Below are 24,920 nucleotides of genomic sequence, written 5' to 3' on the forward strand. Positions count from 1 at the left end.
TTTATGAAATACTTTATTAAACATGAAATTAGAGGGCTCGTTAAGAACCTTCCCTCACCAGCTTCACTTTTTTGTCGGAGGACTTGATCCTACCAGACAGGCTTTCCTCCCCTGCGCACCTTCCCTTTAAAACGCGTCGGAAAACGCCCCGCCCACTACGGAGAGCGAAGGGGTCTCGGCGCGGGGCCCGTTTACCTCCGCCTACCGATCGCCGGCCAGGCACAGGTAAGGCTAAAGGCAAGGGGCGCTGAGCGGGTGAGGGGACCTGCGGCGGGAGGACGCGGCGTTACGCTCAGCCGTCATTGTCACCCACCCGACCGGGCTGAGCGCAGGGAGGCCCCGCAGGCCGTGCTCCGGGGTTCGGGTTTCGGCCGGACTGTAAAGGTGTCTTCGGTCCCAAGCCGCTGCCCAGGTATCCGGAAGCCGCAGAACCTAGACCCCGCATGGGTCCTTCCTTCCCTTCGCGGTCGACCCGCGCCATACCGGAGCACGTACGCTCACGCAGGCCGCGCGCTACACGTCCCTACGCCCCTTTGCTGGCGGAGGCGCGCTGTTTGTCCTCTTGGCGCAGGCGTGGCCGTGGCTGACGCACGTAACCGGTCAGCTGGACTGGGAAGCCCTCCTTGGGTTTAAGTACCTGGCTCTGCACCCTAGTTAGAAAGACCTCCATTGTTCCTAGAGGAGCCCGTCCTGAAGAAGGTTCCCAAGTGATTGTGGGTATAACTCGGGGGGAAAATACTTTCCCAACCTGGGGCAAGTTACCTTTGAAACCGAAATAAGTCGAAGAAAAAATAAAGTGGGAGAAACCTGTTTATTGCTTACAAGCAGTCATCCACGTCTGCTGGCCCCTGTTTCTCCCGACCTGGCTGCAAAAAGGGACCCCACCCAACCTCTCCAGTCCAGTTATGCCCTTGTTCCCCCATGTAATCACCTGTTGATATGGAGATGGACTAGTTCTGTCTACCCCTTGGAAACACCTAGTTATATGGGGATGAACAGAGGCCAGGGGAGAGATCCTGGAAATATTGCTGTTTTACCTGCAGCCCACCCCTCCAGAAATCTCGCCTCCCAATCTACTTGCTCCCCATCTTCCACAATGGCCCCAGTTCAAGAAAACTGGAGCACTGTAACCAGATTAATAACATACAATAACAGCAATAAAATCACGATAAACCTCAAGCTGGAGGATTCACCTAGGCTTAGAGTCCTGTGCAGATTAAGTCCATAGCTCAACCATTCTACAGATGGCCTGTAGCTGAGAGGTTAGGGAGTTCAGAGCAATCACCACGCAGCAGCCGCAACCAGGGGTTGGATCCAGGCCTCAGGGATGGTAGAAAAAGTTACCTTAAGGGCAGTGACATTCATGTTTTAATGACACCAGCATAGGCAAATCTTATCCCTCAGGTAGGATGCGTGCAAGAGAGTGGTCCTGTGATAGGACAGTGGCAGGAATGGTATCTCATCGTGGGCTAGTATACCAGACCTTCACCCCCCTCCCTGTGGGAGTTACAGATGGGTCAATATCTAGGGCTACAGGAGGTACATGTACTGGCCATAAAGATAGAACTTCCCTATAAGATGCTCTTACCTCCCAGACATTTTGGGTACACTACCATGATCTTTGGGAGCCACTCCGCTGTTACTCCACGAACGCACAGGAGGCCAGCTTCCAGGCCTTTCCCCAAGGAGCCAGAAGGGCCAGCCATCGCTGGTCCATGTGTCAAAATGTCCAGGGTCATGTCCACTCAACGGAGTGTCCAGGGTTTAATGCATTTGGGGTTGGCAGCAGGATGTTGCTCTGCTGGCCGCATCCTGGCTTCAATAACTCCCCTTTGGTTTGCATGTACAGTTGTATAGGAGAGGTGTCAATGTGTGTTAGCATATCCACAGGGCTCAAGACTCCTTTTCAGGGCTTTTCATTCAAACACCGTCGTACTGTCCATAAACAAACTGACCAGTCCCATGAACTACTGGTGTCTGACTTCAAGCCAGATTTCAACAAACCATTGTACCTCTCTGTCATGCCTGCCCTGGTAGGGTTATATGGTACATGAAATTTCCACTTTATTCCCTAATTGTTGCACCCATTCTTGTAATGCATGTTCAGTAAAGTGGGTGCCTTTATTGCTCTCAATTACCCGTGGCCAGCCATAGGCTGCAAAGAGGTGCTCTAGGCCCCTTTTGGTGGTTTGCTGATCTGCACAACGTGCAGGAAAAGCAACCAGTAGTCCAGTAGCTGTGTCCACACAAGTCATGGCATACCAATACCCTTCTGATATGGGCAGAGGCCCAATATAATCTATCTGCCACCTGACAAGGGGTATCGGCTCCTTTGCTATTGTCCCATGTTGCTACAGGACTCGGTGTAAGTCCATCTTAGAGCACATAAGGCACCCATTCCGGGCTCTTCTGACTTCTTCAAAGGTCAACTCCTCAGTGTTGGAGTTCTCCACATAAGGGACTAGTAGACAGGGCACTGTGCTGCTGGAAGTATGTGCCCCATTTGGCCAGTGTAGGCGTCTGTGCCACGCCACTCCGTAGCCTTTGGGTCCAGGCTCGCATCCACCCTGCGATGGGATAGGTGGTTACTATCTTGGCCAGAGCTGTTCCAGTGATGGTCTTCGTAGCCAGCAAGGCGTGGTACACAGCAGCCAGTTGCTTCTCTATCAGGGTGTACCAGACCTCTGCTCCTTTCCATAGTTGTGATCAGAATCCAGTAGTTTGGTGGATCCATTCAAGCCACTGCCAAAGGCCACATCCATAACCATCTAAGGTTGCATGAACATCTGGCTCCCAGGGCCTTGATGAGTCCATTACACTCACGGCCTGTACGGCCTTGACTGCTTGCTTAGCAGCAGTAAGAGCAGCTGCACGTGCTTCATCCATGATGTCCCACCTGATGCCTTTTCATACCAACCGGTATAAGGGCTTCAGAATTTGTGCCAAGTGTGGGATAAACACTCCATTAGTCCAAAAGATCCAAAAACTCTTGTAATACTGCCACTGTGGTAGGGAGAGGGAAAGTTGGGGCCTTGTCAATAACTGCTTCTGGGATAACTTTAGTTTTACCTGACCAGACAACCCCCAAGAATTTTACTAACAAACCAGGTCCCTGAACCTTGGTGCTGTTCACAGCCCATCCTTTCCCCTGTAGATGTGGCAGCAGTCTAGGAACTGCCCCTTCTAAATCTGCAAGAGAATCAGGCATGAGCATAATATCATGAATATAGTGATACAGTCGCACCATTTGTGGTTTCTTCCATGTAGCCAGGCCCTGGGCTACAAGTCCATGACAAATGGTGGGACTGTGGAGGTCTCCCTGTGGAAGAACAGTGAATGTCCACTGCCGGCCTTCCCACATGAAGGCAAACTGTTCCTGGCTTTCCTGTGCTATGTCAATAGAGAAGAAAGCATTAGCAAGATCTACTACATAATGATATGTTCCCAGCTCATGGCTGAGGGTGTTCAGAATGTCTGCTATAGAGGGGACAGCAGCATGCAAAGGGGCTGTGACTTAATTCAATTCCCCATAATCCACAGTCATACTCCAGTAGCCATCCAGCTTTTTCACTGGTGACATTGGGAAATTAAAAGGACTATGAGAGGGCTTTATGGTGCCCACCTTCTCCAACTCCTGTAGAGTTTCTCGTTTCCTTGTGTCTCCCAGGCAATTTATACTGCTTAGTATGTCCCCTCAGAACTGCCTTTACCACACGTACCCTCAGTCTGAACTCACCTGCAGTCATCTGTAACCACAGGCCCTGCAGGGTATCTACCCCCAACATATATTCAGGGATGGGAGAAATGTATACAGTATATCCTTTGGGGGTAAACACCCTCTCCCCAGTGGGATTTGGGCTTTCTTCACGCTAATTGCCTTACTCCCATAGCCATCTGTCACAGCAGGGGTCCCAGGAAAATGCTCAGGGTTGCCTTAAATCAGAGAACACTCAGCTCCTGTGTCCACCAGCGCCAGGACATGTTGTACATTCACAGGGGACCAATGACTTGCTAATTCCACATGTGGCCTCCGGTCCCCACCACATCCCCCAAGGTGGGGGCCTTGACCCCCACCTCAGTCAAACCACGACCCCCGATCATCCTCCTGTGGGGGGTGAGGCCCAGGTGGAGCCTGAGTACTGTCCCCCAGGAGGTCTTGCAGGCACAGAGGCAGGACATGGGGCTTTGCCTCCGGCTTCCGTGTCCTGGATCTCAGCGGCTGGAACTGCTGCTCTGGCTTTAATTGGTGCCACAGTTCTAACAAGATCCTATTGGGCTTCTTAATCAAGTTTTTCTTTCACCACCCTGACCTTTATCAAATCAACTCACGTCTGGGCCCTCAAGGTCTTCACGTGGCCCTTTGCACCTCTCCTTTCAGTCATAGCCAGTACTTCCTTCCGTGCTCTTATTGTTTCAACCCCCCCCAGATCTGCTAAAGTACAAGTAGCCTCACTTATGGGTTGCCTTCTGTTGGGGGGCAAGAATAGTTAGTCACTAGGGACCCAAAGAGAGATGGGAGAGCTGTATGGGGCACCAGATTCCTCATTCCTATAGTGAACACCTCATTGGGACCCTGGGGGTCCATATTATAGATGGTATTTTTTATGCCCACCTCCCGTAACACCTGCTGGAGCTCTGCATACGTTTTCCAGCTAGGGGGTAAGTATGGTAAATCACCCTGATTAGGCCAAACTGCCCTGACGGCTGCTGTCAGCCAATCCAGAAGCGCCTGATTCCCTGAGGTGACGGGCACTTTGCAACTGCTGCTGGAGGGAACGGTGAGTCGTCAGGGAAGCCAGTCTACCCATTTCAGAACCTGACATAACAATGTTTTCCACCCCCATATCCCAGAGACACAAAAGCCACGTACACAGAGGTTCTGATGGCTTTGGCCAAAACCGGATGCTCATGTCCACCAGCTCATTCTAGGTATGGGGTGGAGCATGGAGTGCTCCCCAACCTGGAGATGGGGCCGCTGCTTCCCCTGAGGGGCCCAGGGTTGTTGCATTTTTATTTTCTTAATTACAAATGGGCAGACCTTTTAATACGGGAGAGGCTGATGCCTCGGGCGGTGTCCTCGGCAACAGGTCAGCCCTCGGCTGGACCCTCTCATCCTCTCCCGACAGCTCTACCATCTCCGGGGCTGAAGGCGCTGCTTTTCCTCCCCCTCCCACAGCCTCCTGTGGAATGCAGATTCTCCCGAGGTCTCCTAGCTCGACAACGTATCTTCCAGGAGTGACCTGTCTTCTGCATAACTGTCTCTCTTTCTTAAGAGCATTCCATAGGTCATCGCCCAGCTCCTCCAAGCAACGCCGAAGTGTGTCTCTCTCCTCAATAACCCTTTCCACTGTTTCAAGAAATAAACACCCCATAATCCCAGCTGCTACATGGCCACTCAGAGCCTCTAAGCAGTCTTCTGTCTCACGGAGGGCTAATTCCACACCTTCCAGTGTCTCCACCCTTCCCCAAGTCTGAGAAAGGCCCCAGCCCTCTAGGAGGTGCTTTACCCTAGACCAGTCCCCCACTAGGGGGCCTCCCAAGAGGAAGCCCCATGGAAAGAGGGTTCCTGGGTGAAGCTGCACCCTCTGCTGCTGCCAGGGGTAAAGATGAGTTGTCACCCCCACTGCAGCAGCCACTGGGGCCTCCCCACCATCTGCAGGGGCATCCCGCCCAAGGGACGCACCCATGAAGACAGATCTTGGGTTCAGAGGTCCTGCCGACTACTACCATGTGTGGAAAAATAAGTTTCCAGCCCAGGGCAAATGACCTTTGAAACCAAAATAAGTCAAAGGGAGAAACAAAGTGGGAGAAATCCGTTTATTGCTTACAACAGTCATCCACTTCTGCACACCCATGACTCTGATGACCCGGCTGCAAAAAGGGACCCCACGCAACCTCTCCAGTCCGGATATGCCCCCGCCCCCCCGTGTAATCACCTATCGGTACGGAGGTGGACTAGTTCTCTCTATCCCTTGGAAACACCTGCCGATACGGGGATGCCCTAAAGCCAGGCGAGTTTCTGGGAATACTTTAATTTTTCCCAGATTGGGATTTCTTTTTTTCCCGTTTATCATTTAGTAGGTTCTATGGCATAAGACTCCCGAAAGAAGTACATACATTTTCTTACTGAAAAGCCAAAGTTCCAAGTACATGTTACGAAAGCCTTCAGTTTAAGGAAGTGCAGAGTGTGGAGGGGAGTCTGGGAAATCAGCTATTGTGCCAGACACACTGTAGTAAAGAATAAATCAGATTCGCTTCCTGGTTCATAGAACCTCTACGGAAATAAGATAATCACAGAATTAAAATTGTGATACGTGCCATAAGAAAAAGATAAACTATGCTATTAAAGCAATTAATGTTGAGCTCAACAAACGAATCCTTGGGTTGAGGGGCAATAGTGGGAGATCTGGCTTCTTAGTTTGGGAGTTAATCAAAAGAATGCTCTGAGAAAGATACGTCTAAGCAATGTCTGGTTTCCTAAATCAAGGGCTGGAGGATTTCAAGAATTTGAAGGGCCAGTGTGGTTTAGGCAGAAAGGAAGTTTGGTATAGAAGGAGGTTGGGGAGGGCCAGCAGTGCTGAGGGAATTGGTTGCAGATTTCAAGTTGGTTAAGCCTAGTTAGGAGACTGGTGGGTGTACAAACTGGAGATGGAAGATGTCTTAAAATAGCTAGGATTGTGGCAAGAGATGTGGAGATCAGTGGATGGATCTGAGTGGCGTTCGGAAGTAACGTTGATGAGATTTGATGTTGGCTCAGGTATGAGAGTCGGGGAGAGCAGAGGCGGAAGAGATGACGTGGCTCTGGACGGACTCTGATGCTCATCACTGAAATAGGGTGTTCTGGAAAAGGGGTGACCATTTAGAAGATTAAAAGTACAGGAATAAGTCCAACTTTTAATATTGATTCTTCAGCTCTGGATTTAAAAGCTTTTGTAAAAACATTTCCTGAGTAGTTACTGTTTCAGTAAAATGGCTTAAAATACATTAAAATTTTTATAGCTAAAGAAATGTGATTAAGTAAGTGGCCAAAGATACATGTTAGCTTTTTCCAGTGTTGCAAATGGGTGTCAGAGTGCTTAGGTAGCCAGCCTCAGGGTGGAGAGTCCTCTGCGCTCCATATGGAAGAGCAAAAGCTAGAACCGAGGAAGAACAGCACAAAGGTGCCAGGACTGTGGCACAGTCCTCTGGGATTAGGGCGGCCCAGCCTGGGCTGGGATGGGGCAGATGGGACAGTGTGCAGGTGTGCAGGCAGAAGCAAAGACTTTGGAAGGTGTGAGAGGATTCTTAAAGTCAGAGGAATTGGCAAAATTAATTTCACAAATATTTAGTCCACTAGAATCTATGTAACTTGGACCCAGCCTCCCTGGAAAAAAATAGATACCAACATAGACTTGTGAAAACCAGCCAAATGGGACAGAAAAGCAGTGAGTGAACAAATAATAGGGATTATTTTCATCTCTCCAGTCTGCAGAGTTTCAAAATGCATATTAGTAATTTAATTTCTTCCAGGACAGGACTTCCTCGTATCCATCTATTTAAATGATGCCCCAGGAAGTTTCCTTACAAATACATTATCAGTACCTGCTGAAGAAGTAACTGCAAAAAGTAATGCAAAATAATGTCAGGGGAGTACAGTCATCCTTTGGAGCAGTAATCATTTCATCACTTTTTTCTTTTTGTACAAGAATGTTCATAGCAGCTTTATTCATAATAGCCCAAAACTGGGAACAGCCTACGGGTTCATCAGTAGGAAACTGCACTTGAATATTGCAGTATATTCATATACCAGGACAATTCTCAGAAATAAAAAGGAACAAACTAGTAATACATGCAGCAACATGGATGATTCTCAAAAACACACTGAAATGCCTTATACGAAGAGTACATATTGTTTGATTCCATTTATATGAAATCTTGGAACAGACTGTGATGGAAAAAAGTCAGAACAGTCTTTGCCTCTGGATGGGGATAGAGGTTGACTTGGAAGAGGCCTGAAGGAACTTTCTGGGCTGATGGTAATCTACGTGTTGATTGTAGTTTTGGTTACTTGTCCAAACCAACCAATCAGAACATATCCTTAAGATTTGTACATGTCATTGTATGTAAATTCTGCCTCAAAAAAAGGGGAAAAGAACTGTAAACAAATACGGAATCTAGTTAATCATATGCATGCTAAAGTATTTGAGGATGAAGTATAACAATGTCTGCAGCTTTCTTTGAAATGTATGAAAACAAAATTGAAGTGGATGGAAAGAGGAATAAATAGATGAATAAAGCAAAGATAGCAACATGTAGAATCTAAGTGAATGGGTATTGGGGTGTTCACTGTCCAGTCTTTCAACTTTATGTTTGATCATTGTCGTAATACAAGTTGGGGAAAATAGTCCTGAAAGAATGTTTATTTTAGACAACTGAAGATTAATGTGAATATAAAGAATACAGCTCACATGAAATACATAACATATAGAAGTAACTGTATTTATTTTCATGACTTCCCACTTTATGGCTTAATATTTAAATCATTTCAGTTTCTTACAGAATATATGAATCAGACATTAAAATTACTCTTATGTTGGGCACTTTCAGAATAATGCAATTGACATTTTTTCTTACCTCATCCTAGGAAACTTAGTGGTGATGCTGAAGAAGAGGTCCAAGAAAAGGAACAAGGACTGAAATTACCAGGAATTGACGAAACAGAGGAAATATAGCACAGAGAGGTAAAGGGATCTGGGGGACATTTGTCAATTTATCCTCCAGTGCTTGGAGGACATTGGAGTTTCCCAGTGATATGATCTCAGGTAAATATGGAACAACAAGAAAAAGAAAGTGTTTCTTTTTAGAATGTAGTCAGCTACTGATTTTAAAACTACCAATAGGGGCAGATTTATGCAGCACAGCAGATTTCAGTAAGGTCTGAGTGATCGTGTAATCAGAGACATATCATACTGTACTATCCTAGTAAATCATACCATAAAATTACGCATTTTACATAACTGACTTTAAGATAATTGGCTTTTAAAATATTCTTGGATGTCTCAGAAAGGATAGCTATGGGAGTAAGACTACACCAGTGTTATCATAAGAACATAAGCATTTTTATTCTGATTTAGACTACTGGTTTATTCAGCCCATTATTTATTTGACTGAGGTATCAAAGACATTTCATCAGAGAAGCTTCATCAGAGAACATGGTTTCCTATTTTGCACCAACCTTGAAAGATTAAGGGTAACCCCAGACATCCTAGCTTAAACTGCTTGAACCCTACTTACATCATAATGTTTTATTACTCATTTTCTTATGTCATCTTTTTTGTGGATGCTGACCAAGTATTTCTTAAAAGGAAATGGGCAAGGAAACATCTTATATTTTGAAAAGTTTTTGAGAACTATTACTCTAAAATAGACATGTTAAATTTTAACCATTATTTAGCAAAAAATTATATGAGTTCTACTTCAAACTGCAACCATTACCATTTATGTCATTTTTAGAATTTGGTTTAATGAAAACTAGGTGGAGAAATAAAGGCAATTGACATTACAAAAAATGCAGAATTTTAAATTTGTAAGGTTCCTTAGACATAGGCTTACTTAGACATAGGCTTGAAACTAATGAAGAGAATATTTTTTTAAATGTATAAAGTCAGAATGCCCGTTTATTAAACTATGGTGAAATAATATAACTTATATGGACCAGAACAGTCATATTGGCATGACTAGTGAACTTTTGATTTTTAAATTTTAATTATAAAAAAAATTTTAACATACAGAAAATTTGAAAGCCTAATAACTTAACACCCATATACCCATAACCTAGATTCAGCAAACATTGCCGTAACAACATTTCTGTTTGCTGCTACACCATTTCAGAGTGGCAGATGTCATGACAACCTGCCTCATTATTTTGGCATTCCTTTCCTAAGAAGGCAATTTGCACACCTAAGAAAATTAACAGTACTTACCTAATGTGTCCAGTCCATCATGAGTATAGTTGATACTCAGATTTTTCCCCTTTATCCCAACATGTCTTTGTAGTTGCTTTTTTTCAAACGCATTGCATTTTATAATTGTTTCCTTAATCTTTTTGTTCAACAATAGCCTCCCCCCACCTTCATTCCCAGTGATACTGGCTTTTTTTTTAAGACACTGAGCCAAATGTCTTGTCCATTAGTCTGTCTGTCAGATTATTTCCTTGCGGTGGCATCTCAGTTGTTCATCTGAGTCTGGCCCTCGGATCCTTTGGAAACTGGAAGCTAGGTCTAGAGGCTGGCCCAGGGGAAACCTTCTTGCAGGATTGCTTCACAGAAGGTACCATGCACATGGCACGTCACACAAGGAGAAGGGCACTAGGATGTTGGGCTGTCCCACCAGTAAGGTGCTGAGTCTGACCTTTGGTTATGAGGGTGACAGCCAGAGTGTGTTTTTACTGTTTTAATTTGGCGGTAATCTTTGGGTCACTTTTTGGCACCATATGAAGACTTTTTTTCTTCATCAGCTTTTCACCTAATGATTTTTGCATCCATCCTTACCTGAATCCATGATTTGCTTGGAGGTGGCAAAATGGTGATTTCTATTTTATTTATTTATTTAATTAACAAAGCCTATTTATTCTTGTTTAAGGACTCACACACATATTTTTTAAGCCACTAAATTGCCTTTCTGACAGTACAGTCCAGTTTGCAACTGGATTTTTTTTATTGAAGTGTTAACAATATTATATTAGTTTCATGTGTACAACATAGTGATTTGACATTTATATACATTACAAAGTGATTTCCATAAGTCTAGCTACCAACTGTCATCATACATATGGTATTTTATTGATCATATTCTCTTTGTGGTATATTGCAGCCCTTTGACTTACTGTATTTTTTACCCTTTAATTCCTTAATCTATCTCACCCTTCCCTCTGGATACCACCAGATTATTCTCATTATCTATGAGTCTGTTTATGTTTTGTTTTGTTTGTTTATTTGTTTTGTTTTCTAGATCTTATGGTATTTGCCTTTCTCTGTCTGACGTACTTCATTTAGTATAATACCCTTTAGGTCCATCCATGTTGTCCCAAGTGGTAAGATTTTATTTTATTTTCATGGCTGAATAATATTCCATTTTACATATGTATGTGTGCATGTATTTATATATACACACATACATAAACACACACACACACATCTTTATTTGTCTATCGACAGACACTTTGATTGCTTCTATATCTTCGCTATCATAAATAATGCAATAAACAGGGGTGCATATATCTTTTGGAATTAGGATTTTCATTTTTGGGGGGGATAAATACCCAAAAGTGGAATAGCTGGATTGTATGGTAGCTCCATTTGTAATTTGGTGAGGAACCTCCGTACACCTCCATACAGTTTTCCATAGTGGCTGCACCAATTTGCATTCCCATGAGCAGTGCATAAGGGTTCTCTTTTCTCCACATCCTCACCAACATTTGCTATTTCTTGTCTTGATATTAGACATTCTGACTGTTGTGAAGTGATGCCTCATTGTGGTTTTGGTTTGCATTTCCCTGATGATTAGTGATGTTGAACATCTTTTCATCTGCCTGTTGGCCATCTGTACGTCTTCTTTGGAGAAATGTCTATTCAGGTGCTCTGCCCATCTTTTAATTTGATTTTATTTTGTTATGTTTTAATATTGATTTGTATGAGTTCTTTATATATTTTGGGTATTAACCCCTTATCCGATATGTCATTTGCAAATATCTTCTCCCATTCAGTAGGTTAACTTTCCATTTTGTTAATGGTCTCCTTTGCTGTGCAAAAGCTTTTTAGTCCCATTTGTTTATTTTTGCTTTTTTTCCCCTTGCCTGAGGAGTCAGATCCAAAAAAATTTGCTAAGGCCAATGTCAAAGAGCTTATGGCCTATGTTTTCTTCTAGGAGTTTATAGTTTCTGATTTTACATTTAAGTCTTTACTTTAATCCATTTTGAGTTTATTTTTGTATATGGTATAAGATAATGGTCCAGTGTCATTCTTCTGCATGTAGTTATCCAATTCTCCCAGCACCGTTTATTGAAGAGACTGTCTTTACCCCATTGTTTATTCTTGCTTCCTTTGTTGAAGATTGACTGACCATATAGTGTGGGTTTGTTTCTGGACTGTGTTCTGTTCCATTGGTTCTATGTGTCTGTTTTGTGCCAGCACCATACTGTTTTGATACTGCAGCTTTGTGGTATAGTTTGGCATCAGGGAGCGTGACACCTCCACCTATGTTCTTCTTTCACAAGATTGCTTTGGCTATTTGGGGTCTTCTTTGGTTCCATACAAATTTTAGGATTATTTACTCTAGTTCTGTGAAAAATGTCATTGGAAATTTGATAGAGACTACATTGAATCTGTAAATTTCTTTGAGTAGTATGGACATTTTAATAATATCAGTTCTTCCAATCCATGAGCATAGTATCTTTCCGTTTATTTGCTTTGTCTTCAATTTCTATCATCATTGTCTTTTAGTTTTCAGAGTATAGGTCTTTTACCTCTGTGGTTAAATTTATTCCTAGGTATTTAATTCTTTTTGGTGTAATTATAAATAGGATTTTCTTAATTTCTCTTTCTGATTGTTTATTGTTGTGTACAGAAATGCAACAGATTTATGTATATTAATGTTGTATCCTGCAACTTTACTGAACATTTATTCTAATAGTGGAAGCTTCAAGGTTTTCTATATATAGTATCATGTCATATGCAAATAGTGACAGTTTTACTTATTCTTTTCCAATTTTGATTCCTTTTATTTCTTTTTCTTGTCTGATGGCTATGGCTAGGACTTTCAATACCATGTTCATAAAATTAGCAAGTATGGGCATTCTTTTCCCTGATCTTAGAGGAAAAGCTGTCAATGGTGATTTTTCAATTTCCTTTGCTTTTTTTCTCCATTATTGGCTGGCGTTCTCCTCCAGAAAGGAACTTTTCTTCATCAACTGGGGATGATTGTAGTTATTCTAAAAAGGTAATATAAATGCTTTGTTCTTTTTTGTTTCATTTCTAATTTTCACAGTAAGGAGTCAGAGTAATAGTCACATATCACATACAGTTGTGGCAAATGATTCTTATTTTTTATAGATTTTTGAGTATTCAGTGTGTTGAGATGAATTTCAGTCATTATTCCTTAATGTTTAAATTATCACACATTTGCTAGTGGGAGTACCTTCATGCTACCAAACTATAAATGAAATGCAAATAAACAAATTATAATACCATCAGGAAAATATGAAAACTGGATGTTTGTTGACATAAAGGAATAATTATTAGTTGGGATAATATCATGGTGGTTATGTAAAATGTATGAATCCTTACCTTTTAGAATGACATACTAAAACATTTGCTGGTGAGATAGGATTTATTTGAAATAGTCCATGGATGGTTTGAGGTAGGAGAGCAGTTGAGGAGGTAGAAATGAAATAGGTTTGGCAACATGCTATTAATTAGGGAGCTGAATAATGGATGCTTAGGATTTTATTATACTATTTACTTACATGTTGAAAATTTTCCTAGTAATTTTTTAAGTCATTTGAATTTGTATTGATATTTGTGATTAAAATTTAATTTCTCAGATCTTTTTCCTTTGTGTTTGCATTTCTTTCTGTGAAGAGCTTAATTTGAAGAAACATGTATATCTTCAACTTTGCTGATCTAAAGCCAAAAGCTAGTATTGAAGCTTAATAGTATTGAAGCTTACTTGCTATATACATCAAGAAAATAAAAGCTTTTAAATTTTAAATAATGGTAAAGAACTTTTTAAAAAACTCAGTTACAGTATTTTTCTACTCTTTACCTTTTCCTCATCTTGGAAAGTGTTTTTAAAGCTTTAGAAAAAATTCTACATCATTTTTCTGAAATAGTCTTTAGTTTGCAAATAAATGTAATTTAATTACTAGTATAAAAAATACTGCTTCCTTATAAAAAATTTGAGAAATAATGATAGGGAGAATAGTGGGGAAATCACTTGTTTTCAACCTCAGATAACCAGGATTTTCATACATTTCCTTTCATCTTTTTCCTATGCCTAGTTTATTTATTTGCTTACTTATTTTAAAAAATTCTCCATTTGAAAGAACTTCTATTTTACTGTGTTGATAATTCATTACACAAGGAACATGAGCTTTCATGCATAACTGCTATTTTCCTCCTAATTCATAGTGAAATTTTGGAGTTGGTGCTGGTGCTAGTTTTCTGATAATAAGTGGAAAAAAGTGTTTTCTGCTCTCTTGAGATTTCTTTGTATTTTTTGATTTGGGGACTTCCTCCACCAGCAAAATCTGTTTTTTATTAAACAGTGAGTACCACAACTATTTAAATCCAGTTTACTCCCAGCTTAGACTCTTTATGACATCTGCAGCTGGAGTCCCCTACCAGTTAATACCTACAGATGAATTCCTCACATCCACTGTGGATGAAACATCTGGCCATAGATCTCACTAAGGTTAGTAGACATTTGAAATGCCAGCTAGAAATGGGAAGAGTGCAGCTTACCAGCACTTGTATGAATTGGTGGGGAATGAAACACCTGAAGACCTAGAGGTTCAGTGCTAGCAGACACCTCCACCTGTCGTGGCTGTTTCATTCATTCAGCATGTACATACTGAGCCAAGATCTAGGCTCTAGTGTTAGGAACACAGCAGTGAACAAAATGGACAGTTACATTTTCTCAGGAAGCCTAGGAAAGATCACAAACACATATGCAAATATATAATATGTCAGGCAGTGGATTTTTTTAAAAGGCAAGGTCCTGGGTTGGAAAGTGATGGGGTGTGCTGTGTTACAAGGAGTGCAGAGGGAAGGCCTCCCCGAGAGGTAGTGCTTGAGACCTGCAGTAAATAAACCATGCAGGTGTCTGAGGGGAGGGAGTTTCCAAGTGCAGGGATGTGTTCAGGGAGCTCACTTGCAAGGCGTGGCAAGGCCAGTGAGGCTGGAACAGAGTGAGCCAGAGGAAGCCAGGTAGGTACTGTAGGCAGGAGTAGGTGGGGGCCGGTCACGGAGGGTACTGTCTGCTCATACACGGGCTTGGCTTTTACCCCAAGTGAGACGGGGGCCAGTAGAGGCTTGTGAGCAGAGGAAGGACATGAAATGACTTATACACTTTAAATTGGTCCCAAATGCCATGTGGGTAGTAAGTTATAGGGAGCAAGGGCTGAAATGGAGAGCATTCTGGAGGCTATTTCTATAACCGGGTGAGAGGTGATGGCATCTTTGAGGCAGGATGAAAGCAGCAGAGGTGAGAACTGGTTAGATGGTGGATGTTTGAAGGTTGAGCGACAGGATCTGCTAAGAGAAACAGAGGAGTCCAGGATGACAGCTATCTTTGGCCCGAGCAAAGGGAAGGATGTGCTATTGTAGGAGATGCGGGAGGCTGAGGAAAGGTGCGTGGAGGTGGAAGGTGGTGCATTCAGTTTTGGACATGTTAACATTAGTGACTTAGATATCCAAATGGAGATGTTGGGTAGGCCACTAACTCTGCAGGCCTGAAGCTCAGGGGAGAGGTGGGGCCAGAGCAGTGAGTGTGGGACTTACCAAGCCAGGTGAGGGAGGGAAGAATGTGTGCACCCATCACCATCTGTTCAGTTTACTATGCTTTTCTTTTCCATGTCACTCGTCACAAGGGCACTGGGGGTGGTGCCAGGTAGGGTCCATGGGCTTGTACAGCTGGTGGGGTTGAAGCTAGGGACCCGAGGGCTTTTCCGGTTTTACCAAACACCCCAGCTGATTTCTCGGGCAGATGACCCGGGGGCTATTCTTTGAGGAGCACCTCGTCCTTTGACAAGGCACACCTCTCTGGTTCTCAATTCTGTAGTGTTTCTCAGCAAACCCTAGAGGAGGTGGATGCCCCCCAACATCACTCCTTTAGCTGCACTTCTAGGCTTTACCTAACATGTGAACAGGAAAGAGACACTTACTGTGGCAGAGAAGCAGTCACAAATCCAGACACCATTTATCACTGCAGCGGTTATAACCATGAAGTAAAACCAGTACCACCACACCCCCAGCGCTTAGTTGCCATGTGGTCGTGAAGCCCTGCCTCCCTTGCGGGCGCCCTCTGCCCTGGGAGGCCAGCGCTCCGGCTCGCGGCGGGGCTTTCCTTTCCTTGCCCAGAGGCTCCGCCAGCCTCCCCGTTGGCCAGCTTCCTTCACGAGCCGCCCCCGTCCCACAGAGGTGCTCAGATCTTTCATGTACATCAGATATATAAACAAACTGTTAGCAGTTAATTATACTAAAAGTTTATGAATTGCTGGTTATGAGTCACCCAGGATTTTATATGCTTGCTGATAAGTGGGACCCATGGAAAACAGAATCAAATCAGATATTTGTCGAAGAAAAAATGGAAAAGGAAAGCACTGTGCAAGTACAGCGTATTTTAACACTGACTTGTACTGGGGACACTGCCACCATGAGTCAGTGTGGCCGTGGGCACGTGACAGACTATGTCACTGGTCCTGTACACAGATCCGTGACATTCTAAGGGGTTAGTGCGCCCAGCGTCACACGCGCCCTCCACATCCCTCACTACCGTAACCACAGAATGACTGAACCGCAGTGAACTTCTTCTCTTCCTGCTTTTAGGATGGCTGCCCTCTTTCTCAAGAGGTTAACATTACAAACCCTGAAGACTAGCAACGGCTGCATCGGGAGCTGGCTTGGCAAGTACGTGGTGCGGAGGAGGACGCCCGCACAGCTGCGCCTCTTCGCTCCTGCGCCCGGGCCGCCCCACCTAACGCACACGCACGCGTTCAGTACCGACGGGGACACCCAGGACGAAAGGACGCCCAAGAGAATGAGTGGAACAGATCGTAGTAACATCGGGAGGAAAATCCCCGACCGGATTATTCACGTCCTTGACGAGAAGGGCAACGATCTGGGGAACATGCACCGGGCAGCGGTGATCAGGCTCATGGACGAGCGCGACCTGAGGCTGGTGAAGCGGTGCGGCGACGCGCAGCCGCCCGAGTACCAGCTCCTGACGGGCGCGCAGATCCACGCGGAGCGGCTGCAGCTGCGCAGCGAGGCCCGGGCGGCGCCGCAGCCTGGTGGGTGCCGAGCTCGCCGTTCCCCAAGGTCCGCAAGGCGTCCGTTTGAGCCTGGCATTTGCCAAGTGCCCTGTGACAACGGGGAAGGAAAACCCGGGCAATTCGCGCTTCCACCCCCCATTTCCAAGGTCTTCATCTCTCCTTCATTTCCCTGATCACCCTGTAGCCACCATCCTTTCCTTAGATCTGTGTAAAATGAGGGCACAGCAAGGTGAAGGCCCCCAAAATGATGGGCGCTCCTTCCCCCTTCACCTGGGCTTTGTTGCCTGACGCCGGGCAGGCAGGTAACTGAGGGCTGTGATGAAACGAGGCTCCGGAGGTGGGCTTGGGCCCCTGCGGCGTCCTGCTGGCCCACTCAGCCCTCCTCTCCCTCATCTCTGAGGTGGGGGCACTGGCCGATTACCTGGAGGCGCTTCCTGAACTGGGAAGTGGCTCGCAGAGCTTCTCCCCAGCCCAGGCACTGTCACGGTATTGGCGGTAACACCATTTACGTGTACTGCTGACCACCTTACAATGTGCTTATCATTGAAGCCACGTAGAGCCCATGAATTGCATGTTAAGTGAAGATGATTTGTTTTCCTGATTCCTAATTAAGTTCTGATCATGGAAGACTGCTTTACGGGAAATGCCCTGGAAGGGGGTCAGAGATGGTGGCTGGAAAGCACAGTAGTCGGCAGAGGCCACCTAGGGGGGATAAGGTCATCGGACTGTGTCAGAGGGAAAAAGAGGAACAGCCTGGAGAAGCTTGGAAGACGTTGCCGAGTTGAGAGAGGGTGGAAGGGCTCATGTGTTACAGGCATTATTTTGTTCTGATAGAGAACTAAGGCCACTGGTGGGAGCTCTAAGGAAACGAGGTGTTAATAAAAGAACTTAGAAAAAGGATTTTATTTTGAAAATTAAAGAGCATATAGTAAAATATAATATAAACACCCATTTATCCACTACCCAAAATGAACAAGTGTTAACGTTGTCATACTTCAGGTTTTTTAAATAAAATAAAGCATTATAGAAACGTTGAAGTCCCCTACCTTTCCTGTTCCATTTCCCCTCATGGCCTCAGGGTGTAGACCCAGTCCATGTCGGTAAAGTTCAAGTACATACCAATGTATTCATGAACAGTACATAGGATGATTTTGTATGCCTAAAAATTATAAATGGCACACTACTGCTTTGCAGAGCTATGCATATATAATAGCTGTTAACTAATTTATTACAATTACTAAATGACATAATATACCATAGCTTTGTTGGCCCATTCCCATGGAGATTGGGCTTGTTTGCAGTTTTTCTTTATTACCAGCAGTGAGCACAGCTGTCACGTCTGCCCGCGCACACCCCCGTTCTATGGGGCATCAGCAGCTTATGAGATTTCTTTCCCTGCACCCTCACCCGTACTTGGTGCTGTCGGACTGACTTTTGTCATGCTGATGGGTAACAGAAATTACCATTTGGGTTTCTTCTGTGAATTGCCTATTCATCTTCCCTTTTTTCCTACCTCGATGGTTTATTTTTTGTCTTGATTTATAGGGTTCTGTCCTGTATGATGCAAAAACTTTATCCTAGGTAAACTTGTTTTTGCCCTTGTTTTATTACTCGTGTCTTTGATACAGGAAATTACCGTTTTTCTCAACAAAATTCTCCTATCGTGAGGTTACAAACATGCCCTTTTCTTCTATTGGTTTTAAAGTTGTTTTTTTCTTTTTTCATTTATTCGGTTCATTTGGGGAGGTTTTCATATGGGTTGAAACTTCCCTTAACTTCTTGTGAAACTGGTTTCTCATGATGCTTTTAGTAAGGGTTCTGTCCCTTTTCAGTGAAATCCTTTCTAATGGTCAGGATCTCCATGTCCAGTAGCCCCATCTGATGCAGCCTGGGTGACCCCCTTGTAATTGGGTGGGCATCCCCAAGGAGACAGATGATCAGAGTACATCCCGGATGCTGACCCACACTGGAAGAGAAAATGACAATTAAGTATATCATAAGCTAAACTTGTCCTTTTGAAGGCTCATTCTTTTGTCCTTTCATCAAATGATGGTAATGATAAATGGAAGTATTTCATATTTGAATAGTCTTACTTGGTAAGTAAAAAATTGGTATCTTTAGTAGGTCTATCTCCTCTGTTTAAACTAAATGCAGATGAGAGGAACTGTTAGGACCCCTGTGGCAACCTAAGAGTTTATGATGTGTACATGACAAAATTCAGGTCTCACAGATGGACGAGCAAATAGTTCTAACACCAAGTCTTGATGTTTCAAACTAGGACCAACCCTGACAAAGGAACTAACTTTTTCTTCAAGTATTGCACAACATGACTTGGACACAAAGAGTAAACAGATTCAGCAGTGGATTGAGAAAAAATACAAAGTTCAAATTACTATAAAGAAAAGCAAGAATGATCCAGAGCCAGAAAATAAAATTGTAAGTGAAAGTGGATATGAATAACTGCTTGTGTTGTTTTCTGATTTAGAAGAACAATTTGTAGGAAATCTAGAAAATGAAAATAATTGGTAATTGTACCCAGTCCTGGGAGCTTTCCAATCTGTTTTTCACAATGCCAACATGTATGTATTATTTTCCTTTGTAGCATAAATTTTTTGCCATGTGAAAATATTCTACTTCACAACTTAAGGGCTACATACTATGCTATTTCACAAATTGTAGAATATCTAACATTTAAATAGAAGAACTAGAAACTTTATAGATTCATTTTTGAAGTTTGTTTCCTCTTTATATGTAAGGCTTCTAATAGGCATTTATAAAGTCAAATTGTCTTTTAGAAAAAAGTATCCGTTTTCAATCCCAGGATGCTTAAGGAATATCTATTTTGCTTACAGATTGAGATAATAGATCTGCAATTAAAAGGTAGCATAGTCCTGTGGTTTTGAACCCTTGTCCCACTCAGGCCTAGATCCCAGCACAATTAGTCCAGAGTCTAGAACCAGGTGTCTGTCTATTTCTAATCACCCCAAGCAATTTTGTTTTAGTGTTGGGAGATGGGCTGGCAGCAGATGGGGCATAAAGAGGTTCTCTGCCAGGGCCCAAACCCACTGCTCTTCGTGAGAGGGTGGTCTGGGCCCAAACACAGCCTTTCAGTGCCATGACAGAGTAAGGATTTTAAGACCATTTTAGTGCATTAGTTTAACTGCCTGGTTATTGTACAGGTTTCAGTCAGCTTAACCAGATAAGTACAATTGATTTAGCTGATCCCTTAGATAGGGACTCAAAAAGGCTGGTGTTTATGGGTATTAAAGCATAAACACTAGAAAGAATCAAAGACATTGGTTTTACATTAATCTTCGGCTTTTTTCCCTTTTTAGGAGGGGATATTTAATCACATACTCCAGACTATGCCTGGAATAGCTACCTTCTCATCCAAGCCACAACCTGCTAAAGGAGGAAAAGCTGTAATGTGTATTCTTCGTCCTTTAAGCAAAAAGGAAGAGAATGCTTACAGAGAAACTCAAGGTACCCAGAAAGGAGACACTTTGAACAAAGAAAATGGAAATGACAGAGGATCAGATGTTCTGCATTAGTGACTTTAATAAAAATGTGCTTCATAGAGACAATAACTGAGGTGGCCAGTCTGTAGTCCTTTAAAAAAAGCCATCTGACATTAGCTGAGGGTAAGTATTGCAACTGTCGAGAGCACCTTGTCTTCAGTACAGTTCAGTGACTCTCCATTTTTAGGCAACGATAAGCCTTGTTCTTGTTTCCTTTTAGGAGGGATATATCCACTGAGACGGGAGGCCAAACTCCGTTTTTCACGAGATGGTTTTACCTTTGAGGATAGGAAGACAGATTATTAGAATTCAGAGTCAAAATGACGTGAACTAACTTACAGCAGATGCCCACCCGACAGGTACCCAGCCCTCCTTTAGAAACGCAGTCCGTGCAGCTGCTCCCAGACGTGGTGCAGATTCACAGCAGCAGGTAGCTGAAAATCCTGTGAAGAGACTTCGTGCTTTAAAGTTAAGTTTGTCTAAGTCATCTCCACTTACTTTGAGCTTCATTTTCTTCTTGTCAGGATCATGAACAACAGCATGCCTAGTGAGACTTTGCTACAATGAAGGAAAAAGAAAAAAGTTATATTTTATAAACATTGCCATTTGGTGTCTATTAACGTGTAAAATCCATGAGTCCTTTAAATAAACTGTCAGCCTTCTTTCTGTCATGTTTGGTTGAGGGATCGGACATAAAAAAAGATTCCCCACCGAAGCAGAATTCCTCCTCAAACCCTGGACTCGAATCACTGCCTCCCTCGGGTGAGGAAAACTGGCAAGAGTCTCAAGGGCCTGTGGCGCCTCAGTTCTCTCCCAGGCAAGAGCGAGGGTGGGGTCCCAGCTCCGCGTGAACGCTGCCACACTGAGAGGGGGTCCCCCGAGTCTGCGTGGACAGCACTCCCAAACTCCAGCGGGAAATCCGATCAAAGTCTCGCTCTCCTTGACCACGTCGGCTCCAAGCTGATTTCTGATGGTTCGGACCTGTGCCGGGCCAGTCTTGTGCCCCGCTTCGGTCTTTACTGGGATTCACGGTCAGCCCCGAGAGCACCACCCGGGGCAGGTCTGCAGAGCCGCTCGGGCCCTCCACTGAGCATCACGTTCTCACCACCCGGATCTCACCAAGGTCAGACTAGGTTCCCGCAGTGCTGGGGCTCCTCGTGTCCCCATGGTCTGCCGCCCTTCTCAACCCCTAGAGGACGGCAGTCTAACAGGACAGCCCGGGACGTGTCCGAAAGGACACAGCGTACTCAGATAGAATGAGCCTGGGATACCACAGGCCACTGGCTCTCAAACTCAGTCCACACGAGAAACACCCCGAGGGTTTAAAACAGATGACTGGGCCACACGCCCAGGGTTTCCGGCTCCCTGGGCCTGGGAACCGCCTGGGATCCCAGGGCTCCTGAAGGACGCTGCGCGAGGGTGGGTACTCACTTTCATCGCGAACGCCTTGCCGCAGCCAGCGTGCTCACACGTGAACGGGCGCCGCTCCTCGTGGAAGGAGAGAATGTGGCTCTGGAGGTTGAACACGCTGGTGTAGGCTCTACCGCAGCCCTCCCGCGGGCAGCGACACACATCCCTTTCTGGGGCATGACTTTTCATGTGTTGCTTTAGGTAATCTTTGCGTTTAAATGTTTTCCGGCATACCTCACAAATTATTTCCTCTGGAAAGGGTAGACAAATTTGTCCAATTTCCCCAGGTATTACCATATAGAAAAAAAAAAACTAAATATATAAGTAATGTATTCTATGCCAAAATCTTAGGACTCTCATAAATCAGAAATGTCAGAGAAAATGAACTCGAGTTTTTATTGCTTGAAAGTTTGTCTCAATTCTCCCAAGTCCTTAGATAGAGTCACATTCCTTTGCCAAGGAGCAGGGCTTCTCGGCGTGGTGGCCGTGGGCAAGGGGAGAAAACTAAACAAACCGTTTCCCTCCTTGTCCTCCCGCACACAGGCCCCCGTTTCCCAAACTGTCCACACAGCACCAGTGCCTCCCCAGGGGCTTTACTGGCCAGAGTCTTTACAGAGAGTGACATAGCTCTTCCCGAAGCTGGGAGCACAGACGTCTCTGCTCATCTGTCATGAGCTGAGGCACCCAGCACACCACAAAACACCATACAGAAATTCTATTATTTAACGAGCATATTTACCATTTCAGTCTTGAAAAGCACTAAATCAGTTCTATGGGGCGAATACTGAGACCGTGCCATTCACGTCTGCCTTACCTTTATGGGTTTCTCTCACATGTTTCAGAAGCTCTGTCCATGTTTTTGCCACAAAGGAACATTCTTTCTGACACACATAGCCTATTAAGAAAAAAAAAGAAAAAGGTGAATTGCCTTTTGTGACTATTCAGTGTAAGCATGATTCGTAATTAGGGAACTTGCACGCCTATATAATTTTTCTCCTACTTCCTCTAAGTCCATTCTGTTGGTCTCAAGAGGTGGGAATAAAAACTAAGAGAAGTTTATTTTATAGTTAAGCCAAACAGCTGCACAGCACGGTCCTTCCCCTAGGATATTGCCTTAGCAGACCCCATAGAAAGGAGGCCTTCACCCCCGCTGCTGCTCTGGTAAGCTGGGTCCACCACACGTGGACTCCCAGCTGCTTAAATCCCCTGCCCCCGAGGCTCGGGGCTCCTTCCCCTCCCGGTGCCACGCTCGCCCCTTTCTCCCTCAGCAAGAGAGTTACGTGGTCCCTTGTCCTCGGCAAACTGCTGACACTGAACTCAGCAGCCATGTGCCTATCCCCCGGGTTCCTCGAGCCTTACCACCTTGGAAGTTTTATACCGCAAACAGGAGGCAGGCAGAAGGGGAACTGGGGGGCCCCGGGAACACTGACCAAGCGGGGACACTGGGCAAAGCATGGGGCTTGGACTAATCAGTCAGTGCAACCACCAACCCGAGTTTCAGCCAACTAAGTACTAGGTAGGAACTAAAAAGAGAGAGGCTGCCTCTCACTCCCAGCTATTAGTGTCTTGTTTAAAAAAAAAATTCTAGGGCTTGGGAAATGGCAATATAGATATCAAAAATCTCTCATGGAAACAGATCATAGGTTTAAGTAGTTTAAGTCTTTTTGAAAAAAGTTATGATCTGATTACTTCAATAACCTCAAACTATTACTTAGCCCTTTGCAAGCCTACAGGGAAAAGAACAGTACAGGGTGTAAAGACAAGAGATCAAAAACAACTGAAAAAAGGCAAAACTGCTGAGTGCTAACTTTCTAAGTATAAAGCATAACCAGGCACTTGTAAACAAAAACAATCTGAACAACAGCGACAAAAGTAGTGGGGATATAGAGTGCTGATTGCCAGGAAAATAAAACCTGAATAAGCAGAACAGTGTCTCTGCCTGTGTTGTCTGACCGTGGAACAGCCGGAACGCTCTTAGTCAAAGAAGTAAACAAATACACCCTCTTGCTGGCGTATCAACTCAAGTGCGGAGCACAGAGGGCGGCACATACCCTCGTGGACCTTCCCGTGCCGCTTCAGCCCGCCGGGAGAGGCGAAGTGCTTCCCACATCCTTCACGGGTACACCTGGTCAACAACACACAGAGTCGGGGCCAATCCGTTTCCCAGAGAACCCCACGGCGGGGAAACATTACTCTGTCCTTTCCTCCAACCAAGGTCTCCTCTCCCACAACCAAACCAATCATAAAGATGAGATTTAATCAGTAGACCCAATCATAGGTGAAATCAAGTTACATGATCAGCCTTGCGGAAAAATAGAAAAAAGCCATTGCTTTTTTTCAGCTTAGTGATAAAACCAAACAGTTTTTGTTTTGTAGTTCTGAAAATAGGCTGTTTTCATGGCTACAAAAGATGCCTTAGGTAGACACTTTGGTGCCTAGTTTTTCTACTGCTGCCGCCCTGGGACAGTGAGGGAAGAACGCAGTGGCAGCCGCGCCCGCCCCGGTGAGCCAGGCTGGGCAGGCACCGGTGCAGGCTCTCGCCTAGACGGCCAGACTCCGGACACCCCGGGCAAGTCTGCCACGGGTCCAGTCCCCCTTTCACATTCCTCATGAAACCCTCTCAGACGCAGGTGAAGCTGTCACCTTTATCCGACAGGAAAGGAATACTTGGTGCAGCCACGGTGACGTTTCGTATCAGTGAACAGGCTCTACAGGACTAGTTAGGTCAGTTCTCAGCCTCCCCTTCAAAGCTTAACCACAGCTGCATTTGTCTTACAAATTATTTTGAAACACATTAAATGTTTCTTTTAGAGAAACAAAAGTGAAATTAAACTTCTGAACTGCCCCAATATATACAAGGGCATCCACTGTACAGTTAACAGGAAAATATTACAAAGCTGTTTTCAGAACATTTTGCATCCGACCGTTGCAATTCAATCTATTCCCACCTGCGGTTTAACAGA

The 24,920-nt window shown here is 44.4% G+C and overlaps 2 protein-coding genes across 3 annotated transcripts in view; one reads left to right on the forward strand and one right to left on the reverse strand.

Annotated features, from left to right (window-relative positions):
• On the forward strand, positions 1 to 20,616 carry MTIF3 (mitochondrial translational initiation factor 3). 2 transcript variants are annotated; one of them, XM_036917365.2, is made up of 5 exons: positions 1 to 225; positions 8,624 to 8,801; positions 16,584 to 17,047; positions 19,308 to 19,465; positions 20,365 to 20,616. In XM_036917365.2, exons 3-5 carry the CDS (start codon positions 16,585 to 16,587, stop codon positions 20,578 to 20,580), a joined length of 837 nt encoding a protein of 278 aa, XP_036773260.2. In that variant the 5' UTR covers positions 1 to 225; positions 8,624 to 8,801; position 16,584; the 3' UTR covers positions 20,581 to 20,616. The 2 variants fall into 2 exon arrangements, with proteins under 2 accessions (XP_036773260.2, XP_036773259.2); XM_036917364.2 differs by having other exon boundaries at positions 15 to 225; positions 8,624 to 8,720.
• Positions 20,563 to 24,920, reverse strand: part of GTF3A (general transcription factor IIIA) — a 12,314-nt gene continuing 7,956 nt past the window's right edge. The window contains exons 6-10 of the mRNA XM_057496165.1: positions 24,009 to 24,082; positions 22,772 to 22,852; positions 21,979 to 22,208; positions 21,046 to 21,105; positions 20,563 to 20,825 (exon numbers count right to left, since the gene is read on the reverse strand). Coding sequence (XP_057352148.1) covers positions 20,661 to 20,825; positions 21,046 to 21,105; positions 21,979 to 22,208; positions 22,772 to 22,852; positions 24,009 to 24,082 — 610 coding nt within the window. The 3' untranslated portion in view covers positions 20,563 to 20,660. The remainder of the gene's footprint in view (positions 20,826 to 21,045; positions 21,106 to 21,978; positions 22,209 to 22,771; positions 22,853 to 24,008; positions 24,083 to 24,920) is intronic.

This window comes from Manis pentadactyla, chromosome 2 (assembly GCF_030020395.1).
Source record: "Manis pentadactyla isolate mManPen7 chromosome 2, mManPen7.hap1, whole genome shotgun sequence".
In the NCBI taxonomy this organism is placed as follows: domain Eukaryota; kingdom Metazoa; phylum Chordata; class Mammalia; order Pholidota; family Manidae; genus Manis; species Manis pentadactyla.

Bases quoted from the DNA above. Each gene is read 5' to 3' on its own strand.
- MTIF3 (XM_036917365.2), top strand. From the start codon at position 16,585: ATGGCTGCCCTCTTTCTCAAGAGGTTAACATTACAAACCCTGAAGACT. The intron at 17,048-19,307 runs GTGGGTGCCGAG...GTTTCAAACTAG, and splicing joins CCGGGCGGCGCCGCAGCCTG to GACCAACCCTGACAAAGGAA. The intron at 19,466-20,364 runs GTAAGTGAAAGT...TTCCCTTTTTAG, and splicing joins CAGAGCCAGAAAATAAAATT to GAGGGGATATTTAATCACAT.